General features: G+C 36.5%; 1 protein-coding gene across 7 annotated transcripts in view; it reads right to left on the bottom strand.

Moving 5' to 3' along the window:
- Nucleotides 1-1,900: 1,900 nt before the first annotated feature.
- NUP58 (nucleoporin 58) overlaps nt 1,901-21,075 on the bottom strand; it is a 39,551-nt gene continuing 20,376 nt past the window's right edge. For 2 of the 7 annotated variants that reach the window (XM_082332469.1, XM_082332470.1), the window contains 4 exons: nt 18,765-18,966; nt 12,488-12,586; nt 9,473-9,568; nt 1,901-3,960 (listed from right to left, as the gene is read on the bottom strand). In XM_082332469.1, the coding sequence (XP_082188595.1) occupies nt 3,791-3,960; nt 9,473-9,568; nt 12,488-12,586; nt 18,765-18,966 (567 nt within the window). In that variant the 3' untranslated portion in view covers nt 1,901-3,790. Of the gene's footprint in view, nt 3,961-9,471; nt 9,569-12,487; nt 12,587-16,964; nt 17,841-18,764; nt 19,023-21,075 lie in introns of those variants that run through there. The other 5 variants (XM_082332467.1, XM_082332466.1, XM_082332471.1 and 2 more) reach the window with 5 other exon arrangements.

The raw sequence follows: 21,075 nt of genomic DNA, 5'->3' as shown, positions 1-21,075 counted from the left end.
TCACCACCTCCATCCTCCTTTTAAGCAACCTACCTGTCCGCTTGGGTGGAGATCGCATCTTACCGCCGCCGGGTTGAGGCTCCACAGGCAGTGCCGCAGCGGGTGACCGCCGCCTTCCCGAGCTGCTGCAGGCATCAGCTCGGTCTCCGTCCCCTCCCCAAGCCCAGCTGCTGATTTTCATGAGAAGTTGTACAAATCTACTCCTGTGATACTTTAACCGTTCATCAGTGCCCGGAGATACTAGCCACAGCACCGAAAGGGACTTAATGAGAGGGAAGAGGGAAACAGCCTGACAGCACAATCCCAGCAATTAGTTCAAAAACTGTATAATTTATTGCTGGAAATTTTTGCGCGTAGCCAGTTCTTTGTTCTTATAAACTTGAATAAGAGTTTTAGGGAAACAAGCTTTTATAGAGCATAAGGCATTTATGCTCTACAGTACAGATGGATTTTTCTATACAGTTACTCTTAACTTCTCACCAAGAACCTATACAAGGTGCTTCTTTCATATCTTCTGCCGAGGTGTTCCAGGTATTGGAACCAATTAGAACACGTAAGAGCTGACATGACTCTGAATTATTTCTACTATTAACAGGAGTAGCGGACTGGAAAAAAAACCCAAAGAATTACCACTGATGTCAAAGAGGGGAAAAAAAAAAGCCACTAAACCTGTATTCCTGAACTTTACTTTCATTTAAAAAAATGCTATAAAAGCAATCAAGGTTCAAAATGCAGTTATGTTATGAGTACGTAGATGGAGGGGGTACAGCTGGATTTGGATTTCCTGTGGTGAGGAAGATGTGTAAACTCCATGCAACTCCACCTTATTTCAACCTCCTCCCTCCCTGTCTGCAAGAAAGCAGTTAAGCGTGGTAGTATCCAGCCAGCCAACTTGTCAGGAACAGAGAGAAATGTGAGCGTAAAGACAGTTTTGAGAGGCTGGGCCAGGAAGAGGTTCGCGAAGCAAGCACGCTAAGGCATAACGCTATCCTACCTCCTGCTACGTTCATTGTAGGGAGAACAGTGAAGAAAAAACAAGTTACTTCTAGTAAAAGAAAGAGGTCACATAAGTAAGTTTACACCACAGCTGTACAACAAGGTACAAACTAACAGAGAACCGCATCCTACACATGTGACTTCAACCTTCCTCCGGTACATATTTTTCTTTCTTTACAGAACAAGTAATCCAGACTTGATTTCATTTCATGGTGTTTAAGTACAGGTCAGCTTCTTAACCTGCCTTGTAGAAAACCAAGCTACAGCTTTAATGTATTTGTATTTTGCACTCTAATTATATTACAGGTCTTTAAATTGGGGGGGGGGGGGGGATCATTTGAAACAGTGTATACAATGCTGATCCCTGAAAATCATGGCTAAATTCAACCACCCAAGTAATATTCTGGGAATATAATTATTCCTAATCCCATTTTGACTTTAGTTTGTACTCCAGCACGTGATTATTCTCTTACATAATCACTTTTTCACTTAGGCTAAATTAAGGACGTAACTGTTGCCTTAATGTGAAAAGAAACAGCACACAGGTACCCAGGAGGCTCAGACTGCTTTCGAATTTACAAAGCCGTACCTAGTGCCGAGTTACGCTGCAGCACGAGCCAGGCTTATACAGCACACTGTGAAGAGATTCTAGACAAACCCGTAATACAGTACCTCCCTTCACCCCCCACCTTCAAATCAGAGATCAAGCCCCGAACTTCAGCATGAACAATTTTGCACTATATAAATTCTAGGAAAAACAATTCTACGTATTAGCCGATGACGTTTTTGTTTCTCCTATAACACAGGAGAACAACGAGAAATGATCTTTCAAATAGGCGAATATCTATTACAAGGATCACAGCATTATTGTTTTATTGTTTGCACAAGGGTAAGTTGCACATATGGACAAACAGTACACATTTAGAATTACTTTCACAAATTAATACATTACAAGAGAGTCCAGTGGTTTAACATATTAACTATTAAAAAAGGCAATAACAAAGGAATACAAACATTACGGTTTTGACTGCAGCCCAATAAAAGTTTAAAAAAAGGTTGAAATCAAAATAAACTGTAAGCTTTATTTTTCCAAGACATAAAAAAAAAAAATCACATTATATCCCGTCCTAAGAGACTGCTCACAAAGATGCAATAACATACAAGTACAAAAGTGAAGAATTCTGTGCTCAGTTTCCCTTAATTTTATCAGATCAAGTGACAAACTGAACATTTGTCAAAGAGCAAATCACTGCTGAACGCAGACATCATTTCCAAAACATACAAAATGGTAATAACACTTTAACAATAGAAAGCAAACGACCTGGTACTAGAAAAATCTTATGCACTGTAACAATTTTAGAAAAAAAGGTGCTTTTGTGAAAATGATTGTGAATATTCATTTGATGCATGTTATATACAAAACATCATCTACATAAAAAGCAACTCAGCTCCAAAGTTCCATGTTCACGTTTCAACCTGTATCTTTATTTGCAAAGATTCAATTGTTATCTGTTATTCAGCTCACATAAGGCAGTACCTCCTGAAGATGTTTTCCCAGCTATTTCTAGTGCACACCAAATTGGAGACGCAGCACAACAAGCTATGATGTTGTAATATGCAAGAGACATAAACTACTGTTGCAATAGCTTTAACCTTCAAATTACATCATTTTCCTCCTCCATTCTTTAGCAGCAACTTATTGTACTATACCTCGTATTGAAAGCAGATATGCAACTGCTTTTAAGTCAATGCTAGTAGCACTGACAAGAAGCTAGTGAATCAACTCTGTTTTCTAACAGCTAATTTGGGTTTTCATTAGAATAGCATATCCTATCTCCCTCAATTGCAGGGAAAAGCTCATCCCAGCCTGACAACTCTCTGCTTGCACACAGACCTTGTGGCATCCTGAGCTTTCAGCTGAAATCCTGCAACACCCTACTGTTCAGCCCAGGAGAAAAACCAAAACCATACAGTTGGGGAACATTACCTATGAAATTGTGTCAGAATCTCAGATTCTTCTTCAGAGTTGGCTGCTAAATGGATCAAGAAAAAGGTTAAAAAAAATCCGGCTACTAACCACTATTTACCAAACTTTATGAAACAGTAAACATTGTATTTCAGCTGGCCTTGAACAACATAACACAAGAAGCAAGGATGACATAGCCTGGGACCCACTATTTGAAACTCCTAGGAATATCAAGATAGGGGACCACAGGGCAACATGGAGAAACAGCACACACAAAGAAAAGGAGACCTGTCTATGGGGCAAGGTTTGCACATCTGTATTTTATACATATATATATATACACATACATACACACAGATGTGTGCACTGTACTGTATATATTTACATCCATATACACAAAAAACACCCTGAAGTAGATTTAAAGGCCATATCCATGAACAGAAGATACGAACTCTAGTATTTGTACTAGAATATATTTTATCTGTACAAAAAACAAATATGCATATATTCATATGGTATAAAGCTTATTAACAAAAAAATATTCTGCTACTAACATTAGGTTAAATAGATGGTTTTACAAGATTCTTTAATAATAATGCAGTATAGAACATTTCTAAAACTAGGGCCAAAAATAAAAATACATAAACAGGTTTCTATTCACAAGAAAATAGCTGTTCAGTATGATTTAACTTTGTATTTCAGACTAGGGAAAAGTAGCAAAATTTTTATAAATCTCCTGGGATGCAATTTAATTAATGCATCAATCTAGAAAAATAGACTTTTCAGATGAACAAAGTTGATTCACTTCCCCTTCCCTAAAAGGGGTGCCTATCTTTTCCCTCGCTTGTTTCCAGCTGGAGGTTTCTTCAGCTGAAGAAGTTGCCCTCCTGTCCCAAAGCCTGCAGATGCAGGATTTGACACCCCGAACGTCAGGCCAGCTGATGCTGTGATGCCGGGATTGCTGAAGTTAAACCCAGATGTAGTTGAGCTGCCAAAGCCTTATGAGGGAGGGAAAAACATTTTAAAACATAAGTTATATCAGGATTGCAAGTTTGTTCTCCTCGGAGTTATGAACACCAGCCACTTTATTACCAATATTCGTAATACTTTATACTAACATGGATCTACAACAGTGTGCCACATTGCCAACACACTTGGACTTCTATGACAACTTGGATATTACAGCACTAACAGTCTACCTCAGTGATTGTAAACAGTTATATCCTAAGTCCATTATACCATTACCCATACAACTGAAATTGTACGACAGAAGCAGCGTAACTCCTCAAGTTCTCAGCCTAAATACATAACGCATATGTAGGGTGGGAGGGAAGGCAGAAGTACAGGCGGACCATGGCCCGCTCACTTCACAGCAGGTAAAGGCAAAGCTGGAGTCGGAGCTCCCAGCCTTGTGCCCAGCTGACTAGGCTACCTCTGCCCGCCTCTATAACATAGGTGGCACAGACCATGCCCTAAATGAGAGGCAGAAGAGCCTCAAAATCCTTGCCAAATTTTTGGTATTTAAAAAAAACGCCCTTTATGACTTAAACCAAAAAGCAGCATCGAAAACAAACCTTTGGAAAAACTGAATGACTAGGTGAGCAAATTGTGCTATTTTAACTCCTCCACCCTCTTCTATCAAGGTAAACGAATTGAACATTTGGTTCAGCTATGAAACAAGATCAGTTGAAGAAAATCTGCCTACAGTTTTCAGCAACAGTAACACCAACTCATTTTGCTTTCTTTTGTGAATTTGTATCAGTTATGCACAACCAACTTGGATAATAATTGAAGCTATTAGAAAATGCTAGAAATTTCTCAAATATTAGTTAATAAGAAGCAGAACTTCATAACTCCGCTTTTTGTTCTCTCAAGAAACCAAGTAAGGTAACCAATCATACCAAATAATAAGTATGACATGGGCAAGTTAGGATTTTAACAAATGGTTTCATACAAGTTACACATGGAAACCTGTAAATAATTAAAATACTATGAAAAAATGGGACTGGTTCAGAAGCAAAAAAAAAAAAGGGTATACCCTCAATACACATTACTTAACATAGTTTTGTTCTCTAGTAGACAGTTAAAGCAATCTTCTGGTCACATCAGTATCTTCAACTCAATGCCTAAATATTTTTAAAGCACAGACATAAAACCCCAACTGGTGGTCTCATCAGAATCCCAAAGTGGCTCTCACAAGCCTGATGTCTTCTGTTCTCTCACTTGTTGCTGATGCTTTGCAGCAAGAACTACTTCAAAACACAACATGAAGCTCTTCCTCCTGCAATGTCTGGACCTGGGTTACACACCACATCATCTTGTCAAGAAAATCCCCCATTATCTACATTCCAGTAACTGCAGTCCTTCAACACGCAGTTGCCTGTGCGGAACTCACTGTCAATGTAATGGGTGTGCAGGTCTAGAGCGTGACTAATGATAGAGTTCATTTGGGTCTTGTCTAAATTTTGTGGACTCATTTGTCTCTCATCCTAGGATGTAAGGGGTGAAGCAGATGGAACTACTCCTCCATTTCCCTGCTAACTCTGAATCCCAAGTAAGATTTTTAGAAGAATAAACTTGTTTTTCATCAGGGAGTCTCATGAATGAAAAAAAATCTTTAATAACCAAAACTGTTCTTGGTACGTTACCTTTTTACTTCACGTATGTACCTGAGAACAGGTAAGCATTGCCTCCTATAGAAAACATCATGAATGCCATTCATAATAATGCTGTATGTGATCTACAGTGTCAGGAGTTCAGTAGGCAAGGGTAAAGTGTTCATGAATTACCTACACTTAGCTGCTTCTAGATGCAGGGAATATTTTGGGGCATGCAAGGAAAGCAGCCTTAGCTTCATTTGAGTAATGTTAGAAAGAAATGCATAAACTGTGTGACAGAAGACTGACAACATGCTTGTTAATTTAGATATAACTTGGAAATATTAGAAGTGCCACTTAGGGCAGCCACAAAAGTGTAGAAAAGCAGAAGGGAAATTAATCTACATGGCTTTGTCCCATCACGGCAGCATAACAAGGCCATGGTATGAAGTTCTTTTCTTAAAAGTAAACCAAATCCTAAAGTAGAATACTCAAATGAAAAATCTTCAGGAAAAAGCCTTGAACAATGCCTACATTCAGTCTTATTCCTGTTGCAAGGAGAGAGAATCAGTCATGGAATAGCTCAGGTCCAGAGGGAAGAGTCACAAAGTCTTGAACCATAGTTAAAATGTGATCGAAGACTTTGTTGAAATTAGTATTACTTATGTGCAAACAATTATTTTCAGAGAGTAAATGACAACCTGCGCTTCGAGGGCATAGACTTAGCATCTCCCCAAAGGACCTCAGAGTACACTTTATTCATTGGGCTTTTGCATCTCTGCTTCAGTCTGCCCTTTAAACAAGTAAGCCAAACATGAGGCACACAGCTTCCCGTAACAGTATATTTTTTTTTTATTTTAATGCTACAGGGATAAACAGTGGTTCAGCGGATCTCAAAGGCAATCTATTCCTGCCCTCATCCCCCATGCCACAATAGATACTCTAGATCAAAAAGGATTTCCAGCACAGCTTTGACTGATTTACTATAGTCTCTGTATCTAAAAGCTGCTCATAGTTACACATAGATTATATTCAGCTCCATTTTTCAGCAGTATGAGTATGTCCAGCCATGGTCCCACTTTACTATCTCTTAGCCCGTGTACTGATGCTGCTATTCTTCAGTAAAAATGTCTCCAACACAAATTCTCAGCTCAGCTCTTCAAAGCATATTTAGCATCTCAGCTTTCACAAAAATGTGTGTGTACACCCCCTGTCCCCTTAACATTATATCTATAAATTCAACGGTGATTTTTTTTTCCTTTTCCCATTACTTTGGGAGTCTTAATGCTCTTTACAACATCCCATTCACATCAGCCTTTTTGGTTGCCATCAAATGAGTAAGAGTAGGAATTAACTGGGACTTGATTTGGAGTCAGCTCTCCAGTGTCTGTGTGTGTTTCAGAGGGAAGTCTGAGACGCTTGTTCCATCTCACAACTGTGTGCACTAAAGGAACTGAGAGAAGACTGCAGTTGCTCTGCTTTTCATCTACTGACACACTGGACACAGCAACTGCTCCTGGACTAAGCCAATTTACTATTAGAAGATGCTCAAGTACTTTTCAGAGGACTCACAATTTTCTCTTCAAACATACAAACTGAAACTGAGAAGAGCAGTAATGCTACCAGAAACATTTTCAAATCTTTTAAAGCAATTAAATCTAACTCAAAACTTACAAACACTTGACAAAAGCAATTTGGGGATCTATAATTTTCATTCTATAATAAGAAGAAACTGATGGAAAACATGTGGAGGAGACTTGGGGCGTTATCTAGGCAGCCCAGAAGGACAGGGTGATGGAACACTTACTAGACATCAGTTTGGGAAAATACTTAAGCGCTCCCATCTAAACACAAGCCATATCCCATAACCCATATTCACCCCATTTTACCAGCTTTTTCAAAAGAAAAAGATTCAGAAACAAGGTACAACTATCATATGGTAATATAAACCACAATATTGTTTCAGGACCCTGTAAATGTTATCTAAGAAACAGGACACATTAAAATTAAAAAACAAAACAAACAAACAAACAAAAAAAAAAAACAAAACCCAACACAACCCAGCTAGCCTCACACATCATTCAAACCCATTTATACACCCTCAAAATTAAACTAAAGATCATATGCAATCCAGAAGCTATACGGCATAGGATTTTGGATATAAAAGGTAAAAGTTAACATGCTTCTATGCTACCAAATTTTTATGGAGGTTTCTAATTCCATAATCCCAGTCTAGATCAGGATTTCATGACCACTTTATTTTATAAGCACAAAATGACAGGAATTACACATAATCTTTTATATTCCTGGTTACCACCTTCTGTAGCTGAGACTTTTGAGATAACTGAAAACAATCTTCATTTTATTGGGTCCAGTTCCCTCACTGCTAAAGAGAGACTGGGGGCATTTCCACCATATCAAAGCCTGGCTTGAGGAATACAGTGAAACAACGTCTAAATTGTCTCTGCACACCACCAACACAGCTAAGACAGACTTGCTATTTACTTTGGTCTCATACCTCATTAGCAGTGGTCAACTGATCCATACAACTAGTTTTCTAATTATATTTTTTAATATACTAAAAAATAAATTATGTACCCTGTAACTTAGCAGCTTGAAATGCTGCAATACTACTTATATAAATAATAGGTAATTCAATATAGGCTCAGGAAAAATAAGGTACAAGATAAAAATGTAAGCAGTGTTGAAGTTTTCCACTTGTTTCAGATATTAAAAACTAAAAAAAAAAAAAAAAAGGTTCATGCTTAGACACTGCGTACCACAAAATCAGAGATGTTCTATCAAGAATTTACTAGGGTTTTACACATACATGAATGTTACACGGCCAGCTTAGTGAGCTATTTCCACCATATAATGCAAAGCTTAAGGTACTTTACAGCCTAATTTGACAGCATAACCCATCACTAACCAAGGAAAAAACAAAACAAAACAAAAAGCATGGCAACTAACACAATGCAGGTCTATGTGAATGTACTGGACACTTAGTAATAAATACCAGACACTTGCTATGTTTGCATTAATAGGAGTTAAAAAAAACCAACAAAACATTTTGCTTCTAAAAAAGAAACATGCTACCAAAAGCCAGTCCCAGGAGACATGATACTCCTTCAATCTGTCACTGAAGAAAGACTGTAATACAGACTACAGCAAGCTATTTGCCTCAAAAACTAACTCCTATTTAAAAAGTAGAGAGAGATGCAAGCTATAGAAGTGACTAAGATTTCAGACATCCGAGTTAAGGAGCAATTACATCCGTATTTTCATTTTCTCATCACCAACAAAATTAAACCAAAAAAGTGAAATGAGTACCGAGTAGTTCAATTGGCACAGAAATGTTTTCAAAGTAGTTAACACAATGAATTATGGATACATACAGAGATAAGATACCTATAACTTACTATTCAAATAGAAAGAATAAGCAGATAAATAGTTTTAAGGAAACCTTCTGGGCTTCTAAAAAATAATTTTAACTTTACTTGTAAATACAGGAAGTCAAATTACTGGTATATTTGTCACAAATCTATGTACCAATTTCAATAGCTCAGTAACTGTACAGCCTATGCATTCAAGTAGTAACTGCATTTCTGTGTCTCAGACCGCATCTGATCCAATCTGATGCATCTGATCTCCTGCTCCCACTCCTAATTAGACAGACACCATCAGATGCAACACACTAATGCTCGTTCAATACTGTCTACCTAGGAGACCTTTAACGGAACCTAAAGACTTCTCTGAAAATGTGTATTTAGCAAGTAAATAGTTACTTTAATGGTTATATATACATGTAACTTTAAGCACATTTGTTTCAGCAGCTTTCTTAGACTGAGTACAGCAGTTTGATTATAACACTTTTGCTTTAAGATAAACTTGAATTCAAGAGAAACAAACCAACCTGCACTTAGACTTCCTGATGGTTTACTTGTAGTTCCAAACCCAAATGATGATGCTCCTGTGGCACCACTTCCAAAGGCAGAGCTACTTCCAAATCCTAGTAGAATAATAGTAAAGACATACAACAAAAAAATTACAGACACAGCAATTAAAGACACATAGGTTTGGGGTGAGTATTGTAAACCCAAACATAATTATAAGCATTATTTGATAAACAAATAATCTTAAGATTATTGCCTCAAGAGTATTTTATTCTCAACACAGGATTGCATTAAGAAAACACTGCAAACCAGAAAGCATTGGAGAAAAATATTTCCTTCAAAACACAAAACTGAGTAAAGGAAAAAGCTATAAAAACAGGTGAAGTAAACTACCAGAGTTTACAAAATTGCTGTTGACTTGCTGTTAAATTGGCAAGAAAATGGTAACCAAATGGGCCAAAACTAAGAAAATTCAGACACAAGTTATATGACTTCTATTACAGAAAGCCGCAATCTTCATCCACAACTCTTAAAAGAAAAATTCTCTATGCTTAAAACAGAGTAAACATTTTCTTGAGTTTACATTTGGCTTATTTTAGAGTTGTGTCGTCATCCCCCCCAGATTACTGGGTATCAGCTTTATCTAGGAAACCACAAAATAGTTTAAATACAGAATAGAAACAGAATTTCACAGTAATTAAAGGGAATAATCATCATATAAAGGGCAGCCATGAATATATAGCTGTAATAAAACTAATTCTGTTAATTTTGCAATTGACATTTATACTTTCGTAATATAAATATTTCAAGATTTTAGCTTGTGTTATTAATATGAGATCACTTCAAAGGAAAAGTAAGTTGATATTTGCAGTTTGCGATAGAGGCCAGACAAAAGGAACAGGAAGAGAAATATATTGTCTGATTTTGGCTGTCTCAAGAGGTTTTCAAAAAGAGAACAGTATTTGTATTTGAGGACATTATGCCCCCATCTTAAGTTTCAAGTGTCAGGGAAAATACTTGTATTTTATTGCAAATTGAGCTTTTACCATTCCTTGACAGAAATAACTTCTACATTTTAAAACTAGCAAGGATCGAACACACTATCTGAAGCAGTGTTCTCTAGTCTTCTGCAATTTCTAAATCAAACAAGTTTTAAGGGTAGATAATGGCAAGTGTCATTTCAATGTAAGATAGTTTATTTAAATGATACACTCTTTTTTGTCCTATCTAGTTTGAAATGAATTACCAATGGTCAGGCAAGGTGTCTGCAAATATTCAATGAAGCCTAGGATCTATATGCTACATATCTAATATAATTTAAATGCAAATCCCTCTATGTTATTCACAGAATATTTGTCATGGAAAGAGAACAATTCCCCAATTAAAATGACGTTTCAAGAGTATACATTAAAAATTGTCCTGTTCAAAAAAAAAAAAAAAAAAAAAAAATCCCCCTAAGATAAAAAAATCTTAAGTATTCATTCTGCTAATTTGTTCCAAGAGCACACCTGCAGGATATTTTGCATGTATTCCTTTATTCTTCTACACTTGTTTCTATCAGATAGTCATCTTGATTTGTCAAAAGATGAAAATTTTGCAAATTAATACAGAATAGATGAAATGCAAGCAAATGCCTTCCTAAGCAGAGAACTAGCAAAACAAGAGTACAAGTTAGGCCTCTAAGACAAAACTAGAAGCAGTTGTCCATCAATTTAAAAAAAATGTTCTTTAATTTACATTGGCAAGATTGGTGAACATATATAACTACTCTTTAGCCTACAAACTCTTTGGTTGAAAAGAAAGAATTTTATGATTTTAAGGCATTTAAAACATTGTGGGAACAACCTGGTAATTCAGAAGTACTTTCCTTTTAGCCCACTATTCTCAGTTATTTTTCTTGTTTAGGTGTACAGACTTTCTTTTATCTGAAAAACCTTAAAATCTGATGAGAAAGGACACTGGTAGATTTAAAGATAATTTCAAGATGATCATTTAAGGTAAAACTGATGTAACGTTCAAGTTACATCATCTTTCCAACGCCGAGTGATGTTTCATTATTTTAAATACTTTAGAACAGATTCACATGTTCGGCTCATAAAGAGGCAAAATGTAGGGATGAGGACTGAGGCTCTGGAGAGGATGTAACAAGAAAAACCACAACACATTGTGTTTGTGCTCAGCAGATGTAAAAATTTTCTTTGCAGATCTCATACAAAAGCTTCAAAGGACACTAGCGTCTTTTGACTTGCACTGTAGGAACCCCTGTCCTATATAGATAGGAAATTTACATGCAGATTAGATTCTACTAATTACTTAGATTCTACTTGTAGTTCTACTACTGAGAATTCATTACATTTAAATGAAAAGGTCTACATGTATTTCATATTTTTTTATTACCACCTACTCTTTCACAGTCATGTGTCCTCTTGGAATATATTCCCCACCAGCACTATGAACATTTTGATAAGTATTTTCCCCTCACTTTCGAATGTTGCTTTTTCAGCTTAAGGAGACTTTTTTTTTTTTTTTCCACCTCAGCACTGAGGGACAAAGTGACAGCTAAAGCCAATATGTTTCAGCACGCAGGATCCCAGAACTGTAGTAATTTTTTAGCATTTATTCTTATCTTAATCCAAGCAGAAATTGGTCCCTATAGTTAACAGGTGAAAAACTTCTATGGATTAGCTACAGCATGATCCAATGTCTCAGGTGCCTAACTTTCATATACGTAAAATTAAGTCAAGTTGTAGTTACAAAAGGATGTACTTGATGTACTTCCCTAGCTTTAAGAACAGAACTTCTATGCGATTATTTCATCCTGTCCATGCTGGGTTTTCACTACAATGGTTTATTAGCCTTATATTAGCCTTAGCAACTGCTTCTGCAAGGCATGAAGAAGTCTGGAAAGCGCAGACTGCCAAATTGTAAGGACTCTCCCTGAAACAGATCATCCTCTTAGTGGAGTTAAAGGTTTGCAAGAGATTCAGATGTGCGGTATAATAATTCAATGAAAGATTAGAAAAGTTAAAGTGTACCTCCAAGGCTTGAAGAACCTAAGCCACTTGATTGCAAGCCAGTGCCAATACCTGAGCCGAATGGCGTTCCAAAACTAACTCCCAGAGATGGCTGTGGCCCTGGTATAAAAAAAATGAGAACAAACTTGCCTTACTCTTTCATAGTAAAGAGGTCCTTTATTTATTCAAGTATTTGATAATGTGAACATCATTGATTTCAACAAATCCCATTAAGATCTCAAACTTTACCTCATCAAAATTCCTCACTTAACTGTCTGCCTCTACGTCCACCTGGTAAAAATCTAAGAAAACACTGATTGTAATAAGGTGAAACTAGTCAAAGCTAATAACATGATAATAACATAATTTATTATTTTTAGAAGTTAAGACAGTCTCACCTTAAACTTTAAAACATCAATCAAAACCTTGAGAGAACTCATAGGTAACAACACTTTGTATTAATGGAATCAGAATAAGGGAAAGCCTTCAAATTAAAAACATAAGAACTGATACTAATGTAACTAAAACTATATTACCAAAAGTTAATTTATTTAATAAATAGGAATCTTCAAAACTACTCAAGTATTCCATTCAAATTTAAGCAGAACACTACGATAAAAAAACAAGACAATGACTTTATTTTATTAAATTTATTGTTCATTTTTAAGCAAGTCAATTACACAGTAACATGACAATTCAATTCTTTTCCACACAAGTGATAACTGAGTTCTGTTAAGCTCTGCTACATAACACCATTCAATAAGGTAAACTAGTCAAACCACCTGCTTAAATAAACATTTACAAAAGGCACAGTTCTGTGTACCTTAATGAATTAGATACATTCAAAATTTCAGAGTCAGAGTTTGTCCCATAATTTAAAAAGTTGACAGTACTTTCCCTGCATATTCACACTAAGATGCAGGACTGTCAAAAAACATTTTCAGTCTGCCAAGATGAAATTTACAGCCTCAGTTCCTTTTTTTTTTTTCCCCTTAACCTTGGGGAATAAAGAATCAACTTGCTAGCCCATTACTAACACATTTTAAAATAATTAATTCTGATAAATAATTAATATATTTTGACAGTTTTCACAGTACAATCTTATACTTCTGTCTTTTTCAAACAGTTTTCAGTGCACTAGTTAAAAGGTTAACCATTGAAGATAAAATACAGTGCCAAACTCTTAATTCACAGACATTCACACCTCTCCTCAAGATAGCCTTCTCCATCTTTGAACATACATTATGTACTATATCCATGAAAGTGATGATTTATTCAAATATTACTATAAAAACTCAGATAATTTCAGTCTTTTTCCTAAACCATTATCACATTTGGGCTTATTCTCATTCAAAATTTCTTCCTTTGTACTACAAAGTTTCCTGTTACTAATATTTATCTAGAGTTTTAAAATGTAAATATTTCAAGCCTTTAAAATAATTTCAGTATTTGAAGATTTAAATGGAAAATCATTTTGAATCAAGTGAAAGGCACTGTATATTGAAAAGTAACATTTTTGCTAGGAACACAAAATTCTTATGTGATCCAAGCTGAATGACATTTGTATACTCAAAGTAGTGTTAAACTAAATTTTAAGGGCAACTAAAGTTGTTAGCTTTCAGTCTGTGCTTAGCAGGAAATAGCTGGGAAACCCAAGCTATTTTTTCAACTAAAAAAAAAAGTATATCAGATGTTGTAATTACAAATTTTCACATAAATTTCAAACTAAACTTGTTTACATCCAGTTTAAATACTGATATATCTACCTAGCAGCTCTTTAAAAATAAGAAAATTGTTATCAATAAAAAGAAACAAAAACCCCTACACAAGTCAGTCATCTAATAAACTAAAAGAAGAATCCAAAAACACATATCCAGTTCCTTCTCAAGTGCACAGGTTTCTGTCTCAGTAGGAGGCACTGTTAGTGGAAGACTTTAAAATAAAACACTACAGTCCTCCAGGCCAAGCTTTTTACCAAATGCAACATGCTTTTTTAGAGCCAGTAAAAAACATTATTCTAAAACACCGCAGATTATATAAAACAGGATCTTATGCCTTAGGCTAACAAGATTTTCATTGAGCAATATTCGTTGATTTTGTACCATAATGTTCTGAAGGCATCATCACTACTTACAGTTCTTGTAAGTAAACATAATTTTCAATAGCAAAAAACTAGTAATAAAGATTCTTCGATGCCAAAAGTACTAGCAAAAAATTGGCACTTCTGGCTATTACACGTACAAGACAAGTTCTTTATAACAAGTATTTTAACATTTTAAAACTTGATAGATTTGCCCTGTAGAGCATTTCAGTTTAACGAACAGGACCCACTACAAAGAGTCCAGACAGGTCAGCCAGATTTCCTAAAGTGACATTCTGCAATTTTTTAAATCACAGCTGGTCCTAACAGTGAACAAATTTAGTGTCACAACTTAGATCTGATTCTGACAAAGTAATACACTGACTAATTTTAACCAAAGTTAATATCAAATTACACAATAAAAATTAAGTGCTATAAAGATTTCAGTATCTTTTCCCATTAGCACTTCAATCTCATACCAAGTCAAGTCAAAACATAACAAAGTGTGCTAATAGCTTGATAATGCTTTGACTAACTCTGCACTTCACCAGATAAGGAGAGAGTAACTAAGTTGTTGGGGGGTACTTTATTGTTAGAGGCGGGAAGGTGAGCTTGAAGAAAAGCATTTCTTTAAGACAACTTAGTCTTACCAGAAAAACATCAGTTTCAGCCTTATGCATTTAGAGCTCTTAGTTCACTAGGCTTTAATTTCCTTTAAAATCTTTTACTTTAGTCCCATCGGTAATAATAGGTAGACTAGCCCCCATCATTTTAACTTCCACGCTGTTCAAGATTGCTCAGGGAAGGTGCAGATGGGTCAGTGGTTAAAAATCTAGCTGCTACTGCACAAAAGCATGACCAGCCTCACTGCTAGCAATAAAGCTGTGCTCAGAGCAAAAGTGCTAAACTAGGGAGAAAGACTGTGCGTAGACAAGACTTAAGCATCATTTTAATAACTCTAGCTTCAAAAAAACTGCGCAAAAATTGTGCTTCAGTGTGCACGCCACAGTCCTGGTGTCCTGATTATCCATCCCAGGAGACCAGTGGAGCGCATCTTTGCTCCCTTTCTTCCATATGGCCAGAGTCCACCGGCTTTATTTCAGTAGAAGCCAGATATCTTGGCATACAGAGAGAACATAAATAGGGTGCATATCTACACCCAGGAACTGGGGAAACATTCCCTGATCCCACAGCTTAGATGTAGCTACTGAACTTTTGACTTCTGAACACAAATTTAAAATAAGTTATTATCTATCTTTTTCAAAGAAAGAACAGTAACTAACTATAAATTAATCTTATGAAATAGACTTAACCATGTAAACATCAAATATTTTTTTTAAAAAAAGAGACTAACCATCCTGATCCCTCAATACTAGAGTACCATATATTAGATTTCAGTCAAAAACTTTAAAGCCCAGATTAATTTTCTTCTTTTATTCTTATCTTCAAGAACAGCAACAGCAGGTCAGGTATTACAGACATCCCCCCCTCCCCTTTACATACACCTCATTTCATAGTTTTTTCTCTCATAATCTTCTACCATTCCTCATCTATCCCACTCTTCAGGATCTAGATCTTGCAAAGAAATATGCGTGATTTTAACTTCTAGCAGACAGCTTATCAAATTCATAACATAACACAAAGTTAAAACATGCAAATATTTGCAGTTTTACTGTGGCCAATGGCCATCTGAAAACTCAAACAAGGAAAAGGAAATGAAGAAGAGGCAAGTCTTTAAATATTTAAAGATTCCTGCAAAACTGAAATAACAGATTCTTCTCCTTTTCCACTAAGAGTAAGACAAAAAGTGGCAGCCTTAATCTGAAGGTAAGAAGTTTCAGGCAAGTTGTTGGGAAAAAGTCAAGCATCGAAATCAGTAATTTAGGAAAGCTGTGAAATTTTCCTTTCTAGCAAGCTTTTAAGATATCTCTGAAATAGTTCAGGCCTTACTAATCCTGCTTTTGAGCTAGAGGAACAAAAAAGATGACTTCAAGAGTACTTGAAACTCTTAGAAAATAGGGTTAGATGGAACTTGAAGTGCCACTCAAAACATCAATCTACCTCTATTTCTCTAGGTCCTCAAGTGAGTTGCATGGAGGGTAACAGTATTCCAACTGAAGAAGTAGTAAACAAATTGTTATCTACTTTTGTTGGCATGTTTGACGTAAGTTAATGGCTTTGTTCTATCTGCATCACTCTTGCAGTTGGCACATTTTTGGCTTTTGAAATACTCTGCCAAAACAACCAACCAAATAAAAACCCCCAAAACCAACCTACACACACTCCCATTTTCTCCTTTCACTACAAAATTTTACAAAATACCTCAAGGTATAAAGTCACCTTACCTCAGGTGTGTTGGTACAGGTCAATTCTGCCTTCCCCGCCCCCCCCCCCCCCCCCCCTTCACTCCTACTCCTAAGAGAATATTCACGAAGTCATGCCATAAGTGGCATCAATTTACTGAAGTTATTAGCACTTCTCTTGAATCTGGACTAGGAAGAGGAAGTTCAAATCCCTCACCCCAATTCGTGAAAATGCGGGTATAACTTTAAATATGACATCCCAAGTATATGACTTTCATACACAACTAATCCTGTAATGATCACGGAGAGTATTTTAAAAAAACATGAGACAAGGAGAAAGATAAAGGGAGAGGGAACTACTTTGGCAACATTAGGCTGCGCAAGCCACGCTTCTATCTGTCTTAAAAACCCTGAAGCGTGACATTACATTATCTCATGTTTTCTGCTTAAAACCAGACTCTTGCACATGTCACTTCAACAAAATTTCCATGGATTAACATAGCAGCAACAGGAAGACTGTGGTCTATGATGGAAATTTAGAAGAGAAATATTTCATAAAGACTTCATTTTTTGTTGTGTTCAAAATATTTTAGCATATTTGTCTTTTAAACCCATCTCCTTGCTGTTTATAAGGGCCAGGGCTGGAAGCACATTGTATTTTCCTTTTATGGAGAAGGCAAGGACAGTCTAATAGTTTGTCAAACTTAGGGTGGTTGCTGCATAGGTCTTTAATTAAAACCATTCAAAATATGACTGCTGTTAAAGACGAGAGAAGGAAAAGGTGCTAATATGACTTTCAGTACACCTATGATAATCATTGAATCATAGAATGCTTTGGGATGGAAGGAACCTTTAAAGGCCATCTAGTCCTGCAATGATCACGGACATCTTCAACCAGATCAGGTTGCTCAGAGCCCCATCCAGCCTGGCCTTGAATGTTTCCAAGGCATCTACCACCTCTCTGGGCAACCCATTCCAGTGCTTCACCACCCTGGAACGGTGATATAAATAAGCAACATTTTAGAAAATAAATGGTAGAATGAAGTTACCTATGCTTTTCATAATTTGCTGACATAGACACACATCCACGTTCAAGTAAAATTAAATGGAATTCATCTTATTTCTGTCAAATGGTTAAATATTAATTCCATTCTCTACATTCAGGAATCCCTCTCTGAGAAGTGTTGGTTAGCATAACAATGTCAACTAAGGTGCCTTAAGTTATTTCCTTTGCCACACGTATCCATTCTTCATTAGCAGTGGGCCATGCATTTCCTCTGTTTTGGTCTTTCTCTTACACACGTGCACACACAGAACCACTGATCCACTCTACTTTCTCTAATATTTATTCGCAACAGCAGAATGGCCAGCAAAAACTGCTCCAACATCACCCTGACAAAGAAGTTGGCTATAAAATAATAAGCCAGACATCTGTCTTCCTATTCTACAGGTGTTTGCTCCACTATCCTTCCTGTTCTACAGCGTTTTTCATTTTACAGTTCCAAAGTGCTATATAAAAATGCATTATTAATTTTACATAAGAAAAAGGTAATATGCATTTAGATATTCTCTCCTCACCGATTTGAAATAATTTACTATAACCGTACAATTCTGGAAAGAGGCTATACTATGTGTATTCAGAGATGTTACTTAAGAGTGAAGACTCACATTCCAAGGGGTAAGTTAGAACAATACAGTAAATATCACTAATACAAGTAAATTCACAAGGTTAAGTATCTGTTGTATAATTATTGCTAAGTCTACCCTGCATTTTTCTATTGGCTATGTATCAGTAACTTTGCTCATCACAACGTTAAGATTTTTAGTCTAACACAAAGGAAGACTTCATATAAAATTTCACACAAATTTACTATTGTCATAACACTAATAATCTATAACTTGAATGCACTCAGACCTGTAGCAGGCTGTTGCTGCTGAGTAAGTGTTGCAGCCATCGCAACGGCTGCTGCATTTGGTATGTTGCTGAAAGGGGTCGGTCCAGTGGTAACACGTGGCGCGCTCTGCCACTTCTTAGCTTCTGTTCGTCTTGCCTCAAACACATCCATGGCATCTCCCAGAAAGGTTTTCCTGTAGCCAAGGTATTGGTCTTTGAGCATCTGAAGGGGGTGGGGGGAAGCCATTTTAGTTCAGTGTATTTGACATAAAACCTTAGCTTAATAAGGAAAAAGACACTGCGTTATAAATAACATTTCCTTAAATAAATAAATTTTAAAAAGCACCCCCCACAACCTGAAAGGATCTAGTCAGGCTATGAGCTGGAGAGAACTGTTTTGCACCAGCTACAGCCAGAATAGGTTCCTTACTTAAATTCTGCAAAGCAGTCAAGCATAACAGACTAACATAGTGGATGGTATCAAAATCTTTCAAAGTTGGTATAAATCAGCACAATTCAATTTGTATCACTGTACTAGCTGACCTAAGAGGCAACACAGAACCACATTACTAGCTTATAATATAAAATAACACATTCTTCTTCAGTGCTATCCTTTTTGCATGGAGTTTGCTTTTGCTCCCCTATCACCTTCACCTGTGTTTCTTTCCTTCCTTTCACTCTTGCATTTCTTTCTTAGCACAAAGCTAAAGAAGCTACCAGAATTTTAGAATTCACTCGTTTCTGATGCAATTAATCAACAATGTAATTCAGTGCAAATGCAATAGATCATCCTGCTTTAGATTAACAAGTAGCCCAAATCTGTTGTGTCATGTCCCCCCTCCCTTGCCTATGCCCCTTCTCCCCCCAAAACCCCACCTTCTGTAGCAACCCCTGGCTTGGCCTGTTCATCATGAGCCATTTCTGTCTCTCACAGATGAGGGAACTATGGATATCTTAGGTAACATAAAAAGAATAAATGGCTTCAATTAAAGAACTGATAGAATGATTTCCATCTTCTAACAGAGAATCTTCAAATGTAATGTTTATTAAAAGCAAAGAACAGTAAGCTCAATTGAATTTTAAGGAAGGCATACTATGTCCTGTGTTCCTGGCTAAGGATATGCTTGTTTCCAAGAAGAGGAGCTTACAGTCCAAAGATTCTGACTCAGGATTTGAACAGCTGTAATCCTAAGTCTATGAGCAACAGCAGGAAACACAGAGAAAGGATGACCTCATTGTCACATCAGGAGCGCTGCCTTTGGAGAGAAAAGATGTTTGTAGAACTCTGATGAGATTTAATACAATGCTATACTGACTGCGATAGGAGCTGACAAATGCCATTAGACATTGTAGAGCAGTTCTTACGGCTAATCTATGCAGAATGATTTAATGACATTCTGTACCTGAATTGTGCTCAAGCACATCTTGCTCTTCACTGACCTTGGATACAGAATGTATCTATATAGTCATATATGATCTATAACAACTACCCCTGTGCAAAGATGTTTCAGGCCATATTTTTCTACAATTTCAGCCCTTTGAGTCAAAGTGTATGTACAAACCAGAAAGCTTACTTCAGACAAAGGAATGAACTGTGGTTACAGCTCTGCCTTCACAAACCATATCACAACCATCAAATAAGGCAGACACAGCAGTTTCAAAACTGCTCTCCTCTCCTAGCACCTCCTAGCTGATAAACTAAAACAGATGGTAAGAATGACAGATCCACTTAAGCAGTGCATTCATTTTTTCTGATTTTTGAAGCTTTAGTTATAATTGTGTCTTCCAAAATATCAGTCTTTATGTCCACCCACTAGATGAAAGTCTTAAAAAAAAAAATTCCCCAAAAGAAAGAAAAATCCTCAAATCAACCGCTTAGTTTCAGGCAATAGAATACGTCTTAAGCTGAAGTAAAGTCTTTCCTATTCACTCACGCTGACAAGGTACTGAAGATACTATTGCTTATACTTGCATACTAATCCAGCTCTTCATATTGAAGAACAACAAAAATATATCATCACAAAGACCACTGCATGAGTTCAGGCTACACTCAGATCTCAGAAGTGAAGAGCGCAGAACGCATTTGGGATCCTTTTTGTGTAATTCTGCCAAAATTATGAAGGAGCCGATATATTCTGTGTCTGGTACCAAAACCGAGTTAACTAAGAGCAGCACAAACATCTGATGGCAGATAGCTGTAAACCAGTGAATATCCACGCTGAGAGAAGCAATGCAATGCAAGGAATCTAGTTCATACAAGATCCTCAGTATTCCTGAGCTTTATTCAGGAAAAGTAAAAAGTTTCAGATGTTTAGAGAACTAGCAATACTGT

The sequence above is a fragment of the Platalea leucorodia genome, assembly GCF_965183815.1.
Source record: "Platalea leucorodia genome assembly, chromosome: 2".
Lineage (NCBI taxonomy): Eukaryota > Metazoa > Chordata > Aves > Pelecaniformes > Threskiornithidae > Platalea > Platalea leucorodia.
Note: the sequence above shows the minus strand (reverse complement) of the source record. Positions and strands in the feature narration are given on the sequence as shown.